Source organism: Columba livia, chromosome 1 (genome assembly GCF_036013475.1).
Source record: "Columba livia isolate bColLiv1 breed racing homer chromosome 1, bColLiv1.pat.W.v2, whole genome shotgun sequence".
NCBI lineage: Eukaryota > Metazoa > Chordata > Aves > Columbiformes > Columbidae > Columba > Columba livia.
The window spans coordinates 190,155,934-190,175,150 of NC_088602.1; the positions used below are offsets into that span (position 1 = coordinate 190,155,934).

Below are 19,217 nucleotides of genomic sequence, written 5' to 3' on the forward strand. Positions count from 1 at the left end.
GTTTTTCATTCTCTGCAAAGTGACCTCCTCCTGCTCCCTGACCTACAGGTCCCATCTGCTAACAGCACAGTGTCACAGCTGAAGGGATGGACACCCAGCACAGGGATCGCTCTTCTCGGTGCTTCTACTCAACCTATTTTGGAGCTATGCCATAGTCTACAAAGGAAGTCGCTCTCTCTCCAAAGCCTTTCCAGCGTGTGGCCGTGCTCTTAGGAAATGGGCTTGAATCCTGCGGATTATTTTCCCAGGTGATTCCTTTTCTGAACCATCAAGCTCCATCATTTGTTTCAAGAAACAGAAATAGAAGTTGTAGCTGGGGAGGAAGTGCTCACATTTACCTACAGTTCCCACAGAAGTAGAAGCTTTGAAATCCAAATGGAAAATTTGCTCATCCCCTGCTTAACACGCATTCTTCAGCTTCTGGAGCTTAAAAATGAAAGCCTAAAAGTTTGGCCAAAAAACAAAATAAAGCAAAGTTACTCAGAATGAGGGAGAAGAGAAATATCTTTTCATTCCTCTTCCACCAAATATCTGTGCCATTTGTATGCATTCTTTGGATTTTTCCCTTTTTTGTGTTGCAGGTTTTAGGTCTTTGTACCTTTTTTTTTTTTTTTCCAGTTTTAGGGTCTTTTGGATCTTTTGGAGTCTTTTGGAGAGCAAAGTTTTCAGAGAGAACCACAGTTTTCTGTATCACTTACTGTTAAAGCATATCAATATCTGTCTCTCTTGGCAGAAGGTTTTGTCTCTACACCCAGAATTTCAAGTAACAAAACTTGGGATGAAGTAACAGTTTAATTCAGTATATGTATTAATATATGGTTAGTGAAGAACAACTCTGCAGAAACACCACAGAAGCTAAACTGGTGAGATTATTCCTTTGCTGAAGACTTTCTTGTCCGTTGTTTTTGGGAATAACACTTGTTTTATTTCTCAGTTATTTTTATTTCAGGCAAAATTTGATATTCTTTCACATCAGCTGAAATGAATGTAAGAAAATTAAGTAACGTAAAGCCAAAGTTATATTGAAGGCTAGAGAAAAATGACTGGGGGTGGCTGAAAAGTTGAAGGTTCCACTATACAGGTACAGCAGAGGATTGTGCAGTGAGGGAGGAAAACAACCTGCCACATCCATGTCAGCTGTTGCCAGTGTTGATTCTTGAGGGTATTTGTAATACTGTGAAGTCAATTTGAAATTCACTTTGCACTGGCAGATTATAGACGCTCTTTTTTTCTGCATGCCTTTTGAACAATTGGCTGTTACTTAAGGTTCTAACATAAAGTTATGGGTACTTAAATTAAAATTGATTTAGCAGTGGGGCAGAGCGCCGGTAGCTGTGTCATTGCAACACGGTGTCACTTGATGGCCCTTCCCCTGTATGAAGTGTTCTCTCGGGTGCTGTGAGTTTCTTGCACTTGACTTCTAGAGTTCTGAATTTCTTGTAAGTGGCAAGATGCTTTTTTTCAGTGGGTTTCTTTTAAAGTACTTGGTTGCTGCCATCCACTTTCCTTGTCACCTCTTGAGTCTGTAAGACTGGGGAGGGGTTCCATGTCCACATTTTCTTTTTAATTAAGACACACATTTTTAAAAATACCTTTTTCTGCTTTTGGGGTGTGTTTATTATTGCTGCCATCCTTTTAGGATATTAATCGAAATCACATTCAGTTATCTGTAAGATATATGAATCAGAAGAGGAGTATGTTTTGAGATAGGGGAAGGGCTAGGGAAGGCAATGATAAAAAAGAGTGATCCAAAAAGGAAATGACGTTGCAATTCAGATAATCTTGATGAGACAGTGATAAAGATGATTCTAATGATATCACAGGGCACAGGGACCAAGAGGCAGGATGGAGCCAAGACTTTGAGAGAGAAAAAATATGTGGTCAACTGCTCTGTTGGGCTCCTTTCATCCTGGGACTGCCAAGGGCTTAAAACTGAGTGCAAACTGAGGTCAGAGGGTGTATGTCAGCTCTCAGGACCAGAGCATGACTTTGAGTAAGCCACACAGGCCTGTGTGTGATTAAAGTTTGTGGTGAAGCCATTGGAAGTACATTTGCTGTGCTGAATATCTCCAATTCCATGCTCCAGTCTGGGCTTTATAGTCATTTTCTCTTGCATTTTCATGACTTGTTCATTTAAAACAGAAGTTTTTCCCAGCAGGAAACTGTTCCTTGATACATTTCCGTAGCACCTAACTCAGTAGGGCATCTGTGTTAATAGAGCCCTGTAGGGCCTACCACAACAGCTGCCCGTAGCAGAATTCGTCCAGCTGCTACTTCCCAATAACATTGAGATCAGGTGAGAATGATCTGTAGTTGTAGTGCATCTCATTTCATTTTGTTTGCTTTTGTCTTTCCTTAAGTCTGGTATTTGATTGAATTTAGTTCTGGATCTTTTCCATAGCATATTTAATTTTTGTTTACTGTTTGCTTGGCAGGGGGAGGAAAGGGAAAATGAAACCAATAGGTATGGAGAATGAAGAACTGTTACCTTGTATGGAGGTCTGAGATAGTCTGATCGTGTTTGGCATGGCAGGGAGTAAGTGCCAAAAAAAAGGGCAGAATTAGTGGAGAAGGCATGTAGTTCTGAATAATTTAAGCCAAAAATTTGGTAAGTAAACAAGACTGCATATAGTAGGGAGGAAGCATTATCCGTTTTTGTACAGAGAGTTGAATTACTTCTGTAAGAGTCTCATTTAGGGGTGCAAAATGTACTTTTCTTTAAACCAGAAAGGCTCTTTGCTCTGTCTGTGGGATGAAGGCAGGTGTACTGCAAGTGCAGCCTCTGTGTCAGAGACTGGGTGCCACGGATAGAAAAACATTTTTGTAGTTCACTGAAATAAATGGATACGGAAGTGAACCGAGTACTGAAATTAAGGTACAGTAAATTACTTTCCATTCATTTGAGGCATATTTTATAAAGAGAGCTATTTATGGCATTTTTGACTGAGAGCAGAGATGATAATAATCTGGCAATAATTGCTTTGTGAGAAAAACAGGAACAAATGAATCCAAGTTCTTTGGTGCTTGATCCTTGTGCAGTAGATAGTAGAATGATAAAACTTTTATGAAACAACATTGCAGTAATATGTCAAGCTGTTTTTTTATTTCATTGCAGATAACTGTAAGGGAAAATATTTGAAAGTAGATGACATGCATTATGACATACCATTTAGCCACGGAGATATAAGCTGGGATCAAAGCTTGTTTGAAAAATTGAGGTCCTTGGGAGCAGGAAGAAAAGAAGAGTTTCTGACAAATAGTATCAGAATTCTTCTGGATTCCTTAGAGTAGGTCTAAGGTTGTTGTAGAGAGGTCCAATACTTCATCACGTTTCAAGGCATGTGCTGAAGTCATGTGTCTGAAGAACAGGTTATAATTCTTAGCCTTTTCTTGGTCACTGTCATATGAGGTCAGCCTCTCATTAGAAGTCAGGCTTGTGCTCTCAGTAATGTACTGTCTCATCTTTGACCTCATTTTACAGTTAGCTGCTCGATTTGGTACATGATAAGAGCTTTAGCAAAACAAGATTAAAGTTAGCCTTTTGTTCTGTCTTCATTATTTTCCTGAATTACATTTAGTAGGTTTTTGGGGTTTTAGAACTTAGAATCACTCTGCTTTTAGAAAAGCTGTTCTCACCATTACATGCACATTTTCTCTGTAGAGGGGCAAAATGCAGAAGTACTGGAGGGCAGGAATTGTCTTTCTGCATTGCTAGTGACACTGGGGCAGTTTGGGACTCTGGCAGATGTTTGTGCTCACAGGACTCCTTCCCTCCCTGATCAAACTTTTGCAGCCTGGTTGTTGACGTTTAACCTTAATTACCCAGTATAAATGATGATTCAGGCAATTCTCTTCACATCCCACTAGAGTTTACTGCTGCTACCAAAATAGAAGTTACAGCTGACACAGGAGCATGATTCCTTTATTATTATTTTTATTATTTTTTCTTTTATTTTTTCAGTTCTCATTTTGGCATTCTCTGCTATTATCCTGCTCCTACAAAGCTTTTGCCTGATAGACTGTTTTGTTTCTCTTGTCTTTCCTGGTTTTGTTTTTTGTTTGTTTGTTTATTTGTTTTTTCTTTCTGTTCACAGTTCTAGTATTTTCAGATTTAATGTGAAAGTCCCCATAGGTTTACAGGTGCTCTCCTTGACAGACCATAGAGTCATATAGCTAACTTTGAAAATGCAAATACTGTGGATCATATTTGTTTTTCAGTACTTCCTCCAAACAGTATTTATCTTTTCTTCCTAATATCAGTGTGTCCAAGCATGCCACCTTCTGTTTTCTGCTCTCAGAGCTAAACACTTGTAGAAAACATTGACAAAATGTTCTGTGCTTAAGAAGCCTGTTGGGACTTGCCTCCTCATGGCACCTTTCAGGTTAAAATTACAGCACTTCTTACAAGTTTCAGAAGGTCTTTGTTCTTTGTCTCCTTCCAAACAGCCAGGTAAAAATTCTGAAAAAAAAAACCCAAAGTGTTGCAGAATCTTAATCCCATCAAACTGTAAGTGATGTTCTTAACACAGATTTGAAACTATTAAGTTGCCGTGCTCTAGTGAACTGAAGCGTTGGACTGTAATGCACACCAGCAGTCAAAGGCAGTGTTGCGCATTAAGGGCTCCACCACCTCCCAGCTCTACATGGATGAAGGATTAGTGTAATGCCTTCTTGAAAAGCATCAGCAGCCAGATCCAGACTCACCTATACTTGACGGAAGGTGTTTTTCCTTTGTGGGAACAGTTCTGCAACACCAAATGTCTCAAACTTTTTTATGTAAATTATCCCCTTTTATTAAGGAGGAGCTCCCTGAAACCCTGGGATCCTTCAGCTTATTTTTAAAATCTCAATAGTAAATAATTCACAGAGTATGTCTGGAGCAGCACTACCACTTTTTGGCACTCTATGTTGTTTCAGATTGTCTGTTTTTCTCATTGTGCTTTAGCACAGAATTGATTATCTAATTGGTTATATGATAATCATTTAAACCTATGACCTTGTTTAATCCTTCCCCAACATATTAAATTGCTAGGCAGTAAACAGGATTTGAGGCTTTCCATAATCTCCATGATGTCTCCACATGCATAAGGATAAGCGTATTTGTGTCTGAAATAATGTAAGAAAAAAACCCCTTCGCTTTGCTGTATTTTGTGTAAATTTTATTTTTCAGAATGTTTCATGTTCTTCTTTTCTTTCCCTTTTTAGGTATTAACATAGAAATGGCTTTATGGATCTGGACACTGAGCATTTTGAGCTGTTTCTGTGTCACCTTATCCAGAAATGAGGAACTGAAATTTTTTCAGAGTGCTACAGAGCTAAATCATCTAACAGTGGATAATGACACTGGGATAATCTATTTGGGGGTGGTAAATGCTCTGTATCAGCTTACAGAAAACCTGGATGTAATAAGGTCTGTAGAAACAGGTCCAAGAAAGGACAACAAAAAGTGCACACCTCCCATTGATGAAAATCAATGTAAAGAGGCAGTGCTGACGGACAATTATAACAAATTGTTGTTGCTGAACAAGGTGGATAAAACAATTGTGGTGTGTGGAAGCCTTTTTAAGGGAATCTGTGCCATCAGAGATCTAGAAGACATTAGCAATGAGAAGTATTATGTTGACAGTAGTGGAGAAAAGTCCTTTGTAGCAAGCAATGATGAGAATGTATCAACTGTGGGATTGATCACTTCCTTGAATAATGATCGAGTGCTGTTTGTTGGGAAAGGGAATGGACCGAATGACAATGGGATAATAATCAGCACTCGGCAGCTCTACGAAAGGGATGGAAAAGACATTTTTGAAATGTATACGGACTCAGCAGCTGTTAAGTCAGCTTATCACTCATCAAGCACACAACAATTTGTGGCAGTCTTCGAGGATAAAAATTACGTTTATTTTATTTTTAATCAGCAAGAGAAACAGCCTGTCAATAACCGCACACTGATTGCGCGTCTGTGCAAGGATGATGCTCATTATTATTCCTACTTTGAGATGGACTTGGGTTGCAAAGATGATGATGATGGTGCCTACGACCACTGTCATTCTGCTTATGTCACTACCCCGGGAGAAGAGCTGGCTGAGAGCATGGCTCAGCAGAGACAAACTACAGATGCTCTCTCAGATGACAAAGTTCTTCTTGCACTCTTCAGCAAAGTAAACAAAGATAACGGCTCCCTGAAATCTGCCATGTGTGTCTTTTCCTTGCGGCACATCAACGAGAAGATGGAAAAAAACCGCAATGATTGCTACACTAAAAAGAATACCAGCTCATTTTACAAACTTTTCGCAGCAGAAAATCCGTGTGCATCACATGGACTGGTAATATTTTTAGAATCTGTGTTAGAATTTGTGGAAAATATACAACTGGATGTTTCGGGGTGGCTTTGAGTTGAACTATAGTGAGATCAGATGACTGAAAACCCAATAGCTGGATTCACTATAGAAATGAAATGTGATTGGGGTGTTGCAGAACAAATCAAGCAAGAAATGGCAAGATAGTCTTAATTTTGAGTCTTTTAAAAAAAGATTTGTCTTCTGAAAAGTGAAAATTGATTTCATAAATGCATTTCTTTTAAAGGGTTCCTTCTGGTATGGAAATTACCTAGTCAAATGCAGTGCTTTGTTTTGCCCATGGTCAGCTTTTGGATGATCACTATAGACAATTCTAGTCTCAGCCAACATATTTATAATGTTTTTAAATGGTATTAAGAATCTTGTAGGTGGTATCTGAATTTTAATGTTGTTTCTAACTTGGATTTTGAATTTTCAGATAACTGGAGATACTCTTGTTTCTTATATTCACGTGGTGTTCATATTTTGCTCTGGCTCAAAATACTTCCATAGCATGATTACTATCTTCTTTTTATGGCTCATCATTACCTTGACTATAAGGTTTTTGAAGGGCTCTGTTGCACCCCTCCAGATGCTGTTCTTCAATTTATGACTGTCTCTGAGAGGCAGTTTTCAGCATCTTCGTTGACTTGATGCATTTTTTGGCCGCATCGCCCTGTTCCCAAGCCCTACTCGTGCATGGCATTCATTACTGCAGCCAACCCTAAGCTGGGTTGAGGATTTGAACCATCTTAAAAACAACTCAGCCAGCTTTTAGGAGAATGTCTTAATTCCCCAACCCGAGCAAGGTGCACACTTGCATAAACAGCTGTTTGAGCACAGCTTGAGAAGTGGTGTGCTGCCGCCTGGGGAAGAGGGAACAGCTGAAGAGATGGGCATGGGAATACCTTATGTTGGTATCGACTCATAATCCTTCATCTCATGAAAGCACAGCCCTCTCTCACACAGTAGGTCGCTAGGATTGGTAAGAAGCCAAAAGAATACCTTTTGCTTCCAAATGCCAGTGTTACTCACTGCAGTGCCCTGTGTCTGAGGTGAGCATCAAACACAGAAATCCTGAACGTGACAAGTGGAGCAGCCCTGGCTTCCGGCAAAAAGGAGGTGTGGATTTCAGATCAGAAAGACAGTCTTGTTACCAAATATAGCAGGAAAGGCAAGGCGTGAATGAACTTCCTTCTGGTGGCACTCCCTGCAGCTTGGGATTAAAGCACAGTGAAGAGGGAATGTGTTGATGTGCATGAGACGGTTGCCAGTGAGTTTCTTTTTTATGGATAGCAGCAAATTAAGAAACAAAACAGCATTTTAAAACCAGTCTTTGACACAAAACTGGTCAACCCAATCTGTATGATGTGTTCATTTTAATTAAACAAACTGTTTACTTTTTAACCTGTGCTGCTACAATGAAATAGAAACAAAAAATATTCTCTCCCCATGTCTCCTGGAAAGCAAAAGCATTGAAGAAGTTTGCAATTAGCAGGCTGCTTTCTGATTACTGCCTCTTGTCTGGGGGGAAGCGGCTAGACAATTCATTTCTCTCTTTCTACTCTTCTATGTCTGAGGGGTATTATACTGACTGGTAATAGGGCTGCACTTCATTCTTAGCTGGGAATTAGTGATCTGAATGTTTAACATCGCTCTGTATTGCTATTCCTTATTAGAATGCAAGCAAAAATTTCCCCTGTGGCTCTGAACACTTGCCGTACCTTTTGGGAAGTAAGAATGGTGTTATAGAGAAGCCGGTACTGCAAAAAGAAGGGATGAATCTCACGGCCGTCACTGTGGCTGTGGAGAACGGGCACACCGTGGCCTTCCTGGGAACGTCAGATGGTAAAATTCTGAAGGTAACAAACTGGACTTAAAAGACTGGAAGGTATTTAAAAGGTCATGAGCTGTAGTGATAGCAGACTTCTACTCTGAAAGTAAATGTGATTGAGAGCAAATTCTCTTGGAGCTTGATTTTTTTTTTATTTCAAAGAAAACCCACATTATTTCCGATGTACCTCAGCTATCTGATGCACATATTGAATTAACATCACCTGAATGACACTTTTCCCAAAGGATTAGCTACCTACTGAGAGGTCTGTATTAATACGGCTAGATAAACTAGATAACCTAGATAATCTAACAGCTGCTCTAGCCTTATGTCCATTCAAGCCCATACTAGTTTAAGAGCAACTTTTCATTTTGTAGTCATTCTGGCCATTTGGTGAATAGAGATGGCAATACAACACCCAAGCTGGAGCTCTGCTGAATTCTGCCTGTGTAGTGTGGGGCTCAAGGGTTCACGTATTTGTGGTGTTAAAATGTCAAGACTGCAATGCCAAATACCTTCTTTTGCTTGAAGGGGTGTGGTGGCCATGTGCAACTATGTGGTTTGAAATCTGAAGCTGAAACTGCTGGTTCCTGTAAGGGAACATAACAAATTCGAACATCTTCAAGTGCAATGGTTCTGAGTCGAGTTTCAGTTTTACAGTGCTAAAATAAATCACTATTTACAAAAAAAAAAAAAAAAAAAAAAAAAAAAAAAAAAAACGAAACCAAACAAATATTAGCTATTGTGAGCAGTGAGCAATTTCTTTTCATGACTTTTATGCTTTGCTTGCTGCTTTTGATGCCCTATACTTCAAATTGAAACATTTTCCCTAATGTGATTTTGTGAACTTGAGTAAAAAGAGTATTTTCATTAATCATTGGATCATAGAATCATTTAGGTTGGAAAAGACCTTTAAGATCATTGAGTCCAAACATAAACCTAACACTGCCAAGTGGCACCAGACCATGTCCCTAAGTGCCACATCTACATGTCTTTTAAATACTTCCAGGGATGGTGACTCAACCACATCTCTGGGCAGCCTGACTGTCCTTTCTGTGAGGAAATTTTTCCTCATCCTTTGTCAGTACGTTTCCCTTTGCACTCAATAAGTGATGGAGATTCTCCTTAGCCCTCCTTTTGTTGTTAATGTATTTACAGAAACATTTTTTATTGTCTTTTACGGCAGTAGCCAGATATAATGATATTTTCGGGGAAATAAAAGCAACATCAACCACCTTTCTTTCTTCCTTGAAACAGGTGTTCCTGTCATCCACTGCAACTGAGTACAGTTCTCTTGCTATTGAACTAAACAAACCCATAAAGAATGACCTGGTCCTTGACCACACCCAAGAAAATCTGTACGTGATGACCACAGACAAGGTAATGTGTCTTGCATTAAGGACAAAGTCTATTTTCCCTTTCTCTGCAATTTTACCTGAGATTTGTACGTTTATCATTTGTTCCTGGAAGTTGCCCCATTTGTTGGGGTCTCCAAGTCTAAGCTGATGGATTTGATTGTTGTGACTTGGAGAACTGTTAAATCCTTGATGCTTAGCGGTTGGGAATGGGAAGTAAGTTCACCTCTACAGCTGTCTTATAGGGTCTGTGAGAAGGATGAGGTTGAGATGTTTGGCACCAGCATGCCATGGGGTCAGGCAGCCCTAGTGCTTGGTGTCATGTCCGTGGGATACCAGTGGATGCTCCAGCTGCTGTGGGTCTCTTTCAAAAGTACTTCAGGATTTAGGTTGCTGGCAACTGGCATAATATTACAGCATTTACACATCTTTAAGGCTGCCAGGAGTTTTCATGGGTCTTGCTCTCAAAACCTAGGAAGTAATGGAGAGAATTACAACTTTGGGAAACACTTCTGCTCTGCTAGAACTGAGCAAGTGCAGCAGAAAAGGTTGGACTTTGCTATGAAAGGCACAGGCAGCCTCTTCTAGGTTCTCCTGTGCTGGCAGGTGAGGCAGAAGAAAAAGCAAGTAGCAGACAAGAGGGACGCCAGACTTCTCCTTGTGGTGGCTGGAGCTGCCAGCCTCAAACGCGTGGTTCAGCGGCTCTCCAGGACGGGGCGGGTGACAGGCTGCCACCGTCTGAAGCACTGACAGTGGCACAGAATGGGACATGGGAAACACTCCGGCAGCAGTAACACGGGGAGAATGAGGGGGCTGCGAAAGGAGAATATTTAGGGAAAACATTGCGGGAAGATGTTCTTCTTCTGTTTTACAAAAGGATTAAATAAATTCCTGCTGCAGGAATGTTATATTCTAGCTCAAGGTTTTCAGGCTAGAAGCCACATTGGAAGAAGTGCCAGATAAGTGACTGATAAAGCATTTAATAATATGACAGTGTGTGAGAGAGGTTAGTGTTTTTTTTTTTGTGAGTAGTTGGTATTTCTCATTTGGCTTCTGTTCAGATTTGGAACAGAACTCCAAACTTCAACGTTGTCCACAAAAGCCTGGGCAGCCTGGCACCCTGTTTGACAAGCTGGCACGTTGCTTAAAAGCCCTGAGATCCCCACCAGGCGATGGTGTGAGCTGCTGAGCAGCATAAGGGGTGGCAGCAGCTTTGAAGTAATACAAGTTTTCTGGTGACAGTCTGCTTGAACCGGTAGAATTTAGGAAGGCCACAGACAAATTCTTCAGGAAAATTTGCAAAAAAATTATTCCATCTCTACAAAGTGTTTTCGTTTAGAAAGCGGCAAGTTTCTGCTAGAGAAAGGATTTCAGTTTAATCTTTTCCAAGTAGCTCTCATAGACACTGCAGCTTCTGAATAATGCAAATAATAGTTTTCTTTTATAAAACCTGTTCAGCTTAAATATGAATAACTAAAGTTGGGAGCTCTGTAATGGAATTACATTACTGTCATCTCCAGAAGTTGATTACAATGAGCAGTCCCACCCACTTTTAGAAGCAGATAGACAGGAGGAGAATGGAGGCCTTTGGAGATGGGAGAAATGAAGCGACGTAAGAGAGAGAAGAACAAATGCTGAAATGTGCACTTCTGGGTTACGCACGGCTGGGAGTTGTGGGAATAGAGATATCAGAACCATGCCCTGGGAGTTAAAATGGTTTAGAATTGTTTAAAATAAGGTAAACAATAAAGGGCAGGCTAGCTGCACTGCTCTGCATCCTTAATGCTAAGCTACCTGGCAGATGCAGCCTGCCGCAGCATTTAGAAGTGAATCGCTCGGGCTCTGTAGGCACTTGAGCAAAGTGGAGGTGATTATGTAGTGGGTTATAACTTGAACCTGTTTTTAAAAAGAAATGAGACTGAGAGAGATACAGGGAAGAACAATACAGAGGTTAAGAACCACAATGAGAAATAAACTCTTGCTTTCCTGTTTCAGTTCTCCTCCCGCTTCTCCTCCCAGCTTTTGCTGCTGTGTCAATAGCAGTGGGTGGCTTGGAGCAGATGCTGTCAGAGATCACCCCCTTCCTTCCCGCTCTGCTCCCAGAGCTGGGGCAGAGAGCAGGACAAACCCCTCGCAGCTTCTCAGGGGACTCGGAAAGCAACGTAGCAGCCCTGCTGTGCCCGTGCTGGTTCGTTACACGTGAACAGCACTGGCAGGTCCCAGGTTCCTTATGGTACACACCACACTGGGCAGAAAGCAGAAGCCTGTGGCAGCCACTTACCACAATCACTAGCTTGTTTCTTGTTTTAGCTTTTACCACTCTCTGTGATTAAGAGTGCCAATTCAAAAATCTCTAAAATTAGTTTCTCTGCATTTTGAAGCTGGAGCTGCTATTTTTTCTTTTAAATTCATTAAATTTACATAAAACTTGCAGAGACGACAATCTCTAGGGCTTGTTTATGCCTGCCAGAATTATGAAATAAATATTTTGTCATAAAAAAAGCCATTCACTTGGATATTAAATTACTCATGGTACCAGTTAGTGAAACAGAGTGCCAGTAACTCCGCTCCAGTTAGGTAAGAATCTGTGGAAAAAGAATGCTGAAAAGGTAGACCTCTGTATTAATAAATGCAGGAAAAGTACCCAATATTGATATTTTCCGTAACTGAGTCAGACTGAACTCTCCAAATGTGAAAGAAAAGGCCAAACTCAAAAAGTTTACATCTCAGAGTTACTGTTGCTGGACTTCTTGTGCTCTTTAAAACATAGTCATCAACAGGAAGACGTACGTGTTGTTCTCCTCTTGCATCATTTCAGCAACATAACTAAAAGGAGCAGTTGTGTGCTGGCTCCTTCTTCTGTGCACCAAAGCAAGACAAAATTGTTTGTTCTCAGCACCAAAGGAAATCAAACCAGAAGCTGTATATTTATTGGGGGATGGAGACATGAGAACCGATTATGCTCTTTTCCCTGCTGCTTATTTCCATTTTCTTTTGGTGAATGTATTGCATGGTGGAGGGTTATACAGGGAGAAGTACAGTGACCTGAAGCGCCTTGGCTCTCTCACACTTGTAAACTTTCTGAGATGCCTTCTGGCTAAAAGTGCCACCAATGATCACATTTCCAAACAACTTCATCTCCATGCTAGAGATATGGAGGGGAGGATGTTCTGTATAAAAAAAAAGATCTAGCCAGTACCAAGTATCCATCCTGCAGTAGCTATTTCTTGAATTTGGAGAGTTGTTCATACAGTTGCTGTCTGCAGTGGCTGCTGTAATGCAGATTTCCACAAATAATGGAGCTGGAAAGACTGAAAAGCTCAGTTTTTGGAGGCTTGCTTATGATTCTTGATTATAAAAATGTCCTATGTTATTTAAGGGAGACATTAGAGAATACTGGAGAGAAAAAGAGCAGGAAAAGTGTGTAAATTTAGATTTCATTGAGGGGAGACAGTCACACTCTGGTTTTGTATGGATTTTCTTAAAATCAGACTGGACTCTTCTGCTGCCACAGGCAATAGCACCATACAGCCCTGTCCACAAATATCTCCTTGTGCCTTCTTCGGATCCCTTATGGTTTGCCTTACTCTTGGTTCTCCAGGTGTATCGACTGCCTGTGCAGGACTGCCACAAATATTCGGACTGTGAGAAGTGTACTCAAGCGAGGGATCCATACTGCGGCTGGTGCGTGAGAGAGGGCAGGTGAGTGCTGCCGGTGTTTTCTCAGGGGCAGGCAGTGGAATAGCTTGATTTGGTTGGGGAAAATATATACTTTGCTGCTGGTACTGAAAATCAGTATACAACTTCTAACACTCTCTGAACTGCACAGTCAAATGTTCTTCCAGAAATTAAAAGAGTACTCCCTATTTAAAATTCAGAAAATTTCTATTTTAAGTACAGCAGGAAAGTGTAAAAAAGAGCCTGAAAAAACCCACCTGTTCATGTCTGAAATAAAATATAGCCCAAGTCCTGTTTCGAAATAAACATCATCTATCAAGACATGTAGCTACACTGCACCCTCACCTGACTGTAGGTGAGCAGGAAGTGGCATTTGGCTAATTATCTGCAGAGGTTAACTGAATTAATATTCAAACACATGTAAACTAGGACAGCACTGAACAGCTCTGGAATATCTCTTTTTTTGCACTCTTCATTGATTGGAGTGGCAAGGGGGAAGAGTGGTCCTGCAACTCTCTCTTTGACTACTAAGTTAATTAACCCCTTGGCATGAGTGGCTGGGAATTCATGATGCTAAGTACTTGCTGTTGGAACAAAGGGGCTATTTAATTATAGTATGCAGATGAATTTCAGGCTTCTAGCTTCCTATCTGAAAATGTGAGCTATCAGACTGAGGTATAGCATAATATAGAGCACTGCAGAAAAACTTATGTAGTGCATGCAGGTTTATGTAATATGCTGTAACTCGTCCCGGCTGGGCTTCAGTTGCTGTGGATGAAACCTGGGGATTTGGAATATACACCTCAAACTCCTCCTGGGCTTCTGGGAGTTGAAGGCTGTGTGATACATCGTACAAAAGACAATTTTCCCTAGATTTCCCTTCGGGTTTCTGATATGACCACTGACCTCAATATCTCAAAATATTAATGGTCTCAGAACAGGCAAACATGAATTTTTTGCATTTGCTAGTGTTCTTTTTCCAATGGAAAAAAATGCACTGAATTTCTTGTGTTTTTCTCATCTGCACCAAATTTTGCATAATGAATACACTTAATTATGTGGTTAGGTGTATGTTATATGTCTATGGACTCTGTATGTAAATGATATCTTTAAGGATAGGGTTGTGTCAAGGTTTAAGGAACAAAACCAGGACAGGTGGTTAAAGCCCCTGATGAGTTAATAGTCTTCTGCTACAGCAGCCAGAGATCCTACAGTATTTTCTCCTAAACATTGCACAGAATGGAAAGAATCCGTATGAGTCTGTCCCCACACACACTTCAACAAGCTTTTGTAGCCACATACGCAGCTTCTGCACTGCAGCATCTCTTCTTTTCTTCTTGCACATGAGCTGGGAAAATCTCGCAGTATTTTTGGTGAGGCTGCACAGCCACTGTTATCTTCCTGTGATGGTAATGGTGGCCTGGCATGGAGGGGCTTTAAATAGTGTCAGGAGTTTATGAAAACATTCACTACAAAGTTAGCAGTGTGCCCTCAGCAGTGCTTCTCTATTGCATTTTACTCTTATGAATGGGGTGGCTGATTGCTGGTAAGACATAGGTGTCTGCCACTTGCCCTGCAGAAAAGCCAAGCTGGGCGCACTCGCTCAGGACTTTGTTATATGTTACGATGAAGGTTAATCAGCCTGGTTTCAGATGATCAGGCAATGGCTCCATTACCTGATGGCTCTTGTGCTAAATAGTACTCCTTCTGTATGGATTTGGGTTGTCTAATCCAGGGTGGTGTCCAAAATAATATAGATACATTTCCCCACTTGCTTTTGACATTTCAAGCCATCGATACTTATTTCACTGCTTATTCTACTAAAAATTCTCTAATAGCAACCTGAATAGTCAATATTAAAGCAAATTCCTTGTCATCTTGTATTGTAATTTCAAGCTCTAATCCTGAAATTGTGTAGTTCAGAGAAAGCAGAGCCCAGCTATAATATTGCTTTGCTTTGGTTTTTGTTCCTATTTTGTCAGGTGCACAAAGAAGGCAGACTGTGGAACAGCTGATAAAGAGAACCACTGGCTGTGGAGTCCAAGTGGCACGTGCATGACTGTCATTAGTGCAGACCCTCTAAACATGAGTCGCAGAGCCCCTGCTAAGGTATGACAAGAAAATGCTTTCCCTATATCGGGGCATCAAACTCATTTTCGCCGGGGCCACATCAGCCTCGTGGTTGCCTTCAAAGGGCCAAATGTCATTTTAGGACTGTATCAATGTAGGAGCAGTTACATTTATACAGTCCTAAAATGACATTTGGCCCTTTGAAGGCAACCACGGGGCTGATGTGGCCCCTGATGAAAATGAGTTTGACATCCCTGCCCTACATGTTCTTAAAGCACATTGATGTCACTACCAGGAAGGTGAATATCTCCATTTCTTTATGCACAGTGGACACTAGGATAGAAGAGTGTTTCAAGTCTCTCATTGTCTGGCATTTCTCACAGTGCTTTTCTTTGCCTGCTTTTTTTGCATGTTGCAGTTCATGTTTTCCTCTAAGAAATGCTCTTTTTGACCTTCTCTGTAACCAAAAATGATGCGCTAGTATGGTTGATAAAGCATTTACACTTAAATGAATATTATAAAAGTGTTGCACAATGTTGTATAACCCATAAAAAGTAATTGATAGGGGAGATTTCATGCTGCCCTTTCAGCTTACTTGAGCATAAACTGAAGTAAGCAGCAGAGCCATAAGCTGTTGCTTTCAAATCAGCCATGGATTTGCCTACCCAGCGACGCCTGTCTGGGTACATGGAAAAGGTAAATTCAGCATGCAAAACAACTCTGTGGCAACAAAACTGAGTGTTCAGAGTGTGACCAGGTTGTCATTGCTTGCTCTAACTCTAAATGGAGCATGCCAGGGCAGACTGAGGGCTTCCCAGGGGTGCTCAAGGAAAATCAGCAAAATGGCTTTTAATCCCTCTTAATCAGAAAGAAAGAGACTTTCATTCAAGTCAGTTTAAATCCATTCCTATATGATGTAAACAGCATTGTGTTGAAGGGCATTTCTGTGTTAAATAAAAATGTTAGTAGACTGGAGCTAACCTGCTAAAAATCCACACCTTCTTTTAGTGCAGGTCTTGTCAACTTGTGTTGACAGGTGCCAGGTGTCTCATATCAGCATCTGAGGCCAAAATACCTAAAAGCCAAAACCAAACCTGACTTCAAATGAGTGTTTACCTGCTGCCTGTAACATCGCTAATGCCACTGTCTCCTCATGATTCCTTTATTCACCAAAAAAACATTGCAGCTCATAGCACAGTGGACTGGTTTCAGAGAAAAAGGGATGATTGTCATTTCTTCTGGCAATAAATATGGGAAAAGTTGAACTGTATAAATAAAACACCTGAAGCGTTAAATTAAGGACAGCATCCAAAATTTAATTTCATATTTTTTTTCCTTCCTTCCTTGCTAAGTTTTCTGATTTTATTTTACTTTTATTTTCTCACATGTGCTCTGAACTGGTAGTTTCCAGAAGATTATGATCTCACCATCAGTCAGAAATCCTTTTCCAGCAGTAATGATAGTTCTCAGTGGGTTTCTTGCATGTACCTTGAGTCTTGAGGAAGCCACTTTTCTATTCAGCTCTTTCAAACTCCAGCTTTTCCAGCCCATCAAGCCTTGTTTTCATTATTCACTAGTAACCCCTAAGGTTAATGTAATTTTAATGAAGTTTGTCAGGATTTAAGTGTTAACCACCCTTGTTACTGTAGCTAAACTAGATGCTGAGGACAAGAAGAAAAGGCTTTGGGTGTGTCTGTACAGACATTTTTTTTTCTGATGTAATGCATTGACAGGACAATAGGTTTTTGTACTAGTGTAATTTAACATAGACCAAGCATGGAAAAAATTATAGAGGTGTAAAAGGAAAATATTAGCATATGGGAAGAAATAAAAATTGAAAAGGAGAACCATCTCCTGTGATATTAGCCAAAATATCACCACTGTCCAAAAAAAAACCCAGCAGTTGCAATGCTCTGGCCATAAATTTTATTTGGTCTTTGTTTCTTTCAGATATTTTACCCTTTTTATTTTTTTTTCCAGGTGGAACTGACTGTAAGTCCGTTGCCAACTTTGACTGAGAGTGACCAGGTTTTTTGTACGTTTGGTGAAACAACCCATTATGCTCAGTTGAAAGAAGGGGTTATTATCTGTGATCCACCTGATTTAATTCCTCCAACACCGAAAGGTCAAGGTAAAGAAGTACTGCTACCCTCCATGTACAATAAGAAGAAAGAACATAGCCTGCTGCTTCTAATGTGATGCTCTTATATGAGCTGCATGCAAGGTTTTTTACCCTCTTCAGTCCCTTTGCCCAAATAGTCTACTGCTGAACTTTGTCCATTCCAACATTTTTTTAAACAAACAAGGTTTGCTCAAACTTTCTCCATTGCTGTATTTACAAACTGTAGCATTCCCAGTGTTTCTACAAGGAACCTGAAACAGGAGCTTGGCAGAGACACAGAAAGGGAGCCAGAGAGGTGCTGCTCTGTGTCCCAAACAAACAAAACCCACCTCCTCTAATCTTACCTTAGTGACTCCAAGTTCTGGGGCCAGAAGAGCCACCTATGCACTTCAGATGTGATATTTGTCATCTCTGATGTCTTAGTTTTGCTCTAGTCAGCTGTAGTTCAGTGACTTCTGGTCCATGTCACAAGGTTGTCCTTTTCTCTCATAAAGCTTTCTGCCTCTTCTACTCTGTGCCCTCCAGGTTCTGCTGCTTTTCCACTCCTTTCCAGTGGAAAAATATATGACTGTATAATTAAAGGCTGTATCATTGTTCAGAACCGCTGATTATATGCTTAAGGTCTGTTGCCAACCATAATTCTTGTGCTGTTTCCTAGATAGTGCTTTATTAATACCTTAAGTTCATACATCTTGATGCATAAGTACATGGAATAAAACCAGTTGGACAGCACTGTATCAAGTTTAAAAAACTAAAATAAAAAAACCCCAAAAATGGGTGCTCTTGCAGCTTGCAGAAGTGCCCCTGAGGATAACCCTTCTATATGTATCACAACAGCCATGGGCTCTCAGACTGGTACTTGGAAGCACTTTTTAAGATAAGTTTAAATTCTCTTAAGGCCAAAAAAGGTCAAAATCCAGGTTTAGTTACAGGAAGAGTAATGATGTTAAAATCCCTCTCTCAAGTTTTAAACTAGCTGGGGTGTGTCACGATATCAGATTATGTGAAGTGTTAAAGCAACACTGTTGTTTATGGCCAATTCCCATTCCCTAAATATTTTGTAAAGCAGGATGTAAAGCGGACAGGTTGATAAACATGACAGCCTGACGTCTTCCAGCATAAAATGTGAGACTAGAACCCTGTCAGTGATGGCATCAGAGTAACCAAGTCACCTGGAAATAATACACCTCTCTGAGTTGGTTGTACAGGGTTGCATCTGTAGGATGTTCAAAAGTGTTATGAAGATGCTCAGTAGCTTGGCAGACACTTCAGCAGGAGGCAGGCGGTTAGGGACACAGGTGGTGGTACCTGGCACCCTCTGACAAAGTCCTGAGCCATGCACTTGCTGTTAAGAAACCCTATTGAGTCTGGAAAAGTCTAGGTTACTTTAGCTGTGGTTGGTTCCAAAGGGAATAGGACATTTCTAGAAAGAAAGGATGCTTTTTGCTGTCCCGTTGTTAGGAAATGCCCCTGGCATTCCTACTAGTCTGAAATATTCAAGAGGACCCAGTGCAGGCAAAGGTGACTTCCCGCCAAGCAGCTGATGATCTTTCAAGAACCTGTTCAAGGAAAGCAGAGTTTGAAATTGCTCAATAGTTTGTGAAATAGCTTGTCACAGGGGCTTAATGATTTCTGCGAAAGGTATTTCAAACAGCTTCGCTGAGGAAAGCACCAGTTTCTGAAGATAAATTTTCCGCTCTTAGTTCAGTAATGATCCAGATGAGAAGTACATTTGTGGAGAAATCATGTACAGCAAACAGAAGATCACAAGGGCCTGTGGTAACCTGGTGTTGCAGGCACTGTTGGGCATTAACCACAAAGCTCAC

General features: G+C 40.6%; 1 protein-coding gene across 8 annotated transcripts in view; it reads left to right on the top strand.

Annotated features, from left to right (window-relative positions):
- Nucleotides 1-19,217, top strand: part of PLXNB2 (plexin B2) — a 258,438-nt gene that overhangs the window by 173,860 nt on the left and 65,361 nt on the right. For all 8 annotated transcript variants that reach the window (XM_005514866.3, XM_065048907.1, XM_005514867.3 and 5 more), the window contains 6 exons: nt 5,206-6,320; nt 8,012-8,194; nt 9,424-9,546; nt 13,123-13,223; nt 15,182-15,308; nt 17,250-17,400. In XM_005514866.3, coding sequence (XP_005514923.2) covers nt 5,220-6,320; nt 8,012-8,194; nt 9,424-9,546; nt 13,123-13,223; nt 15,182-15,308; nt 17,250-17,400 — 1,786 coding nt within the window. In that variant the 5' untranslated portion in view covers nt 5,206-5,219. The remainder of the gene's footprint in view (nt 1-5,205; nt 6,321-8,011; nt 8,195-9,423; nt 9,547-13,122; nt 13,224-15,181; nt 15,309-17,249; nt 17,401-19,217) is intronic.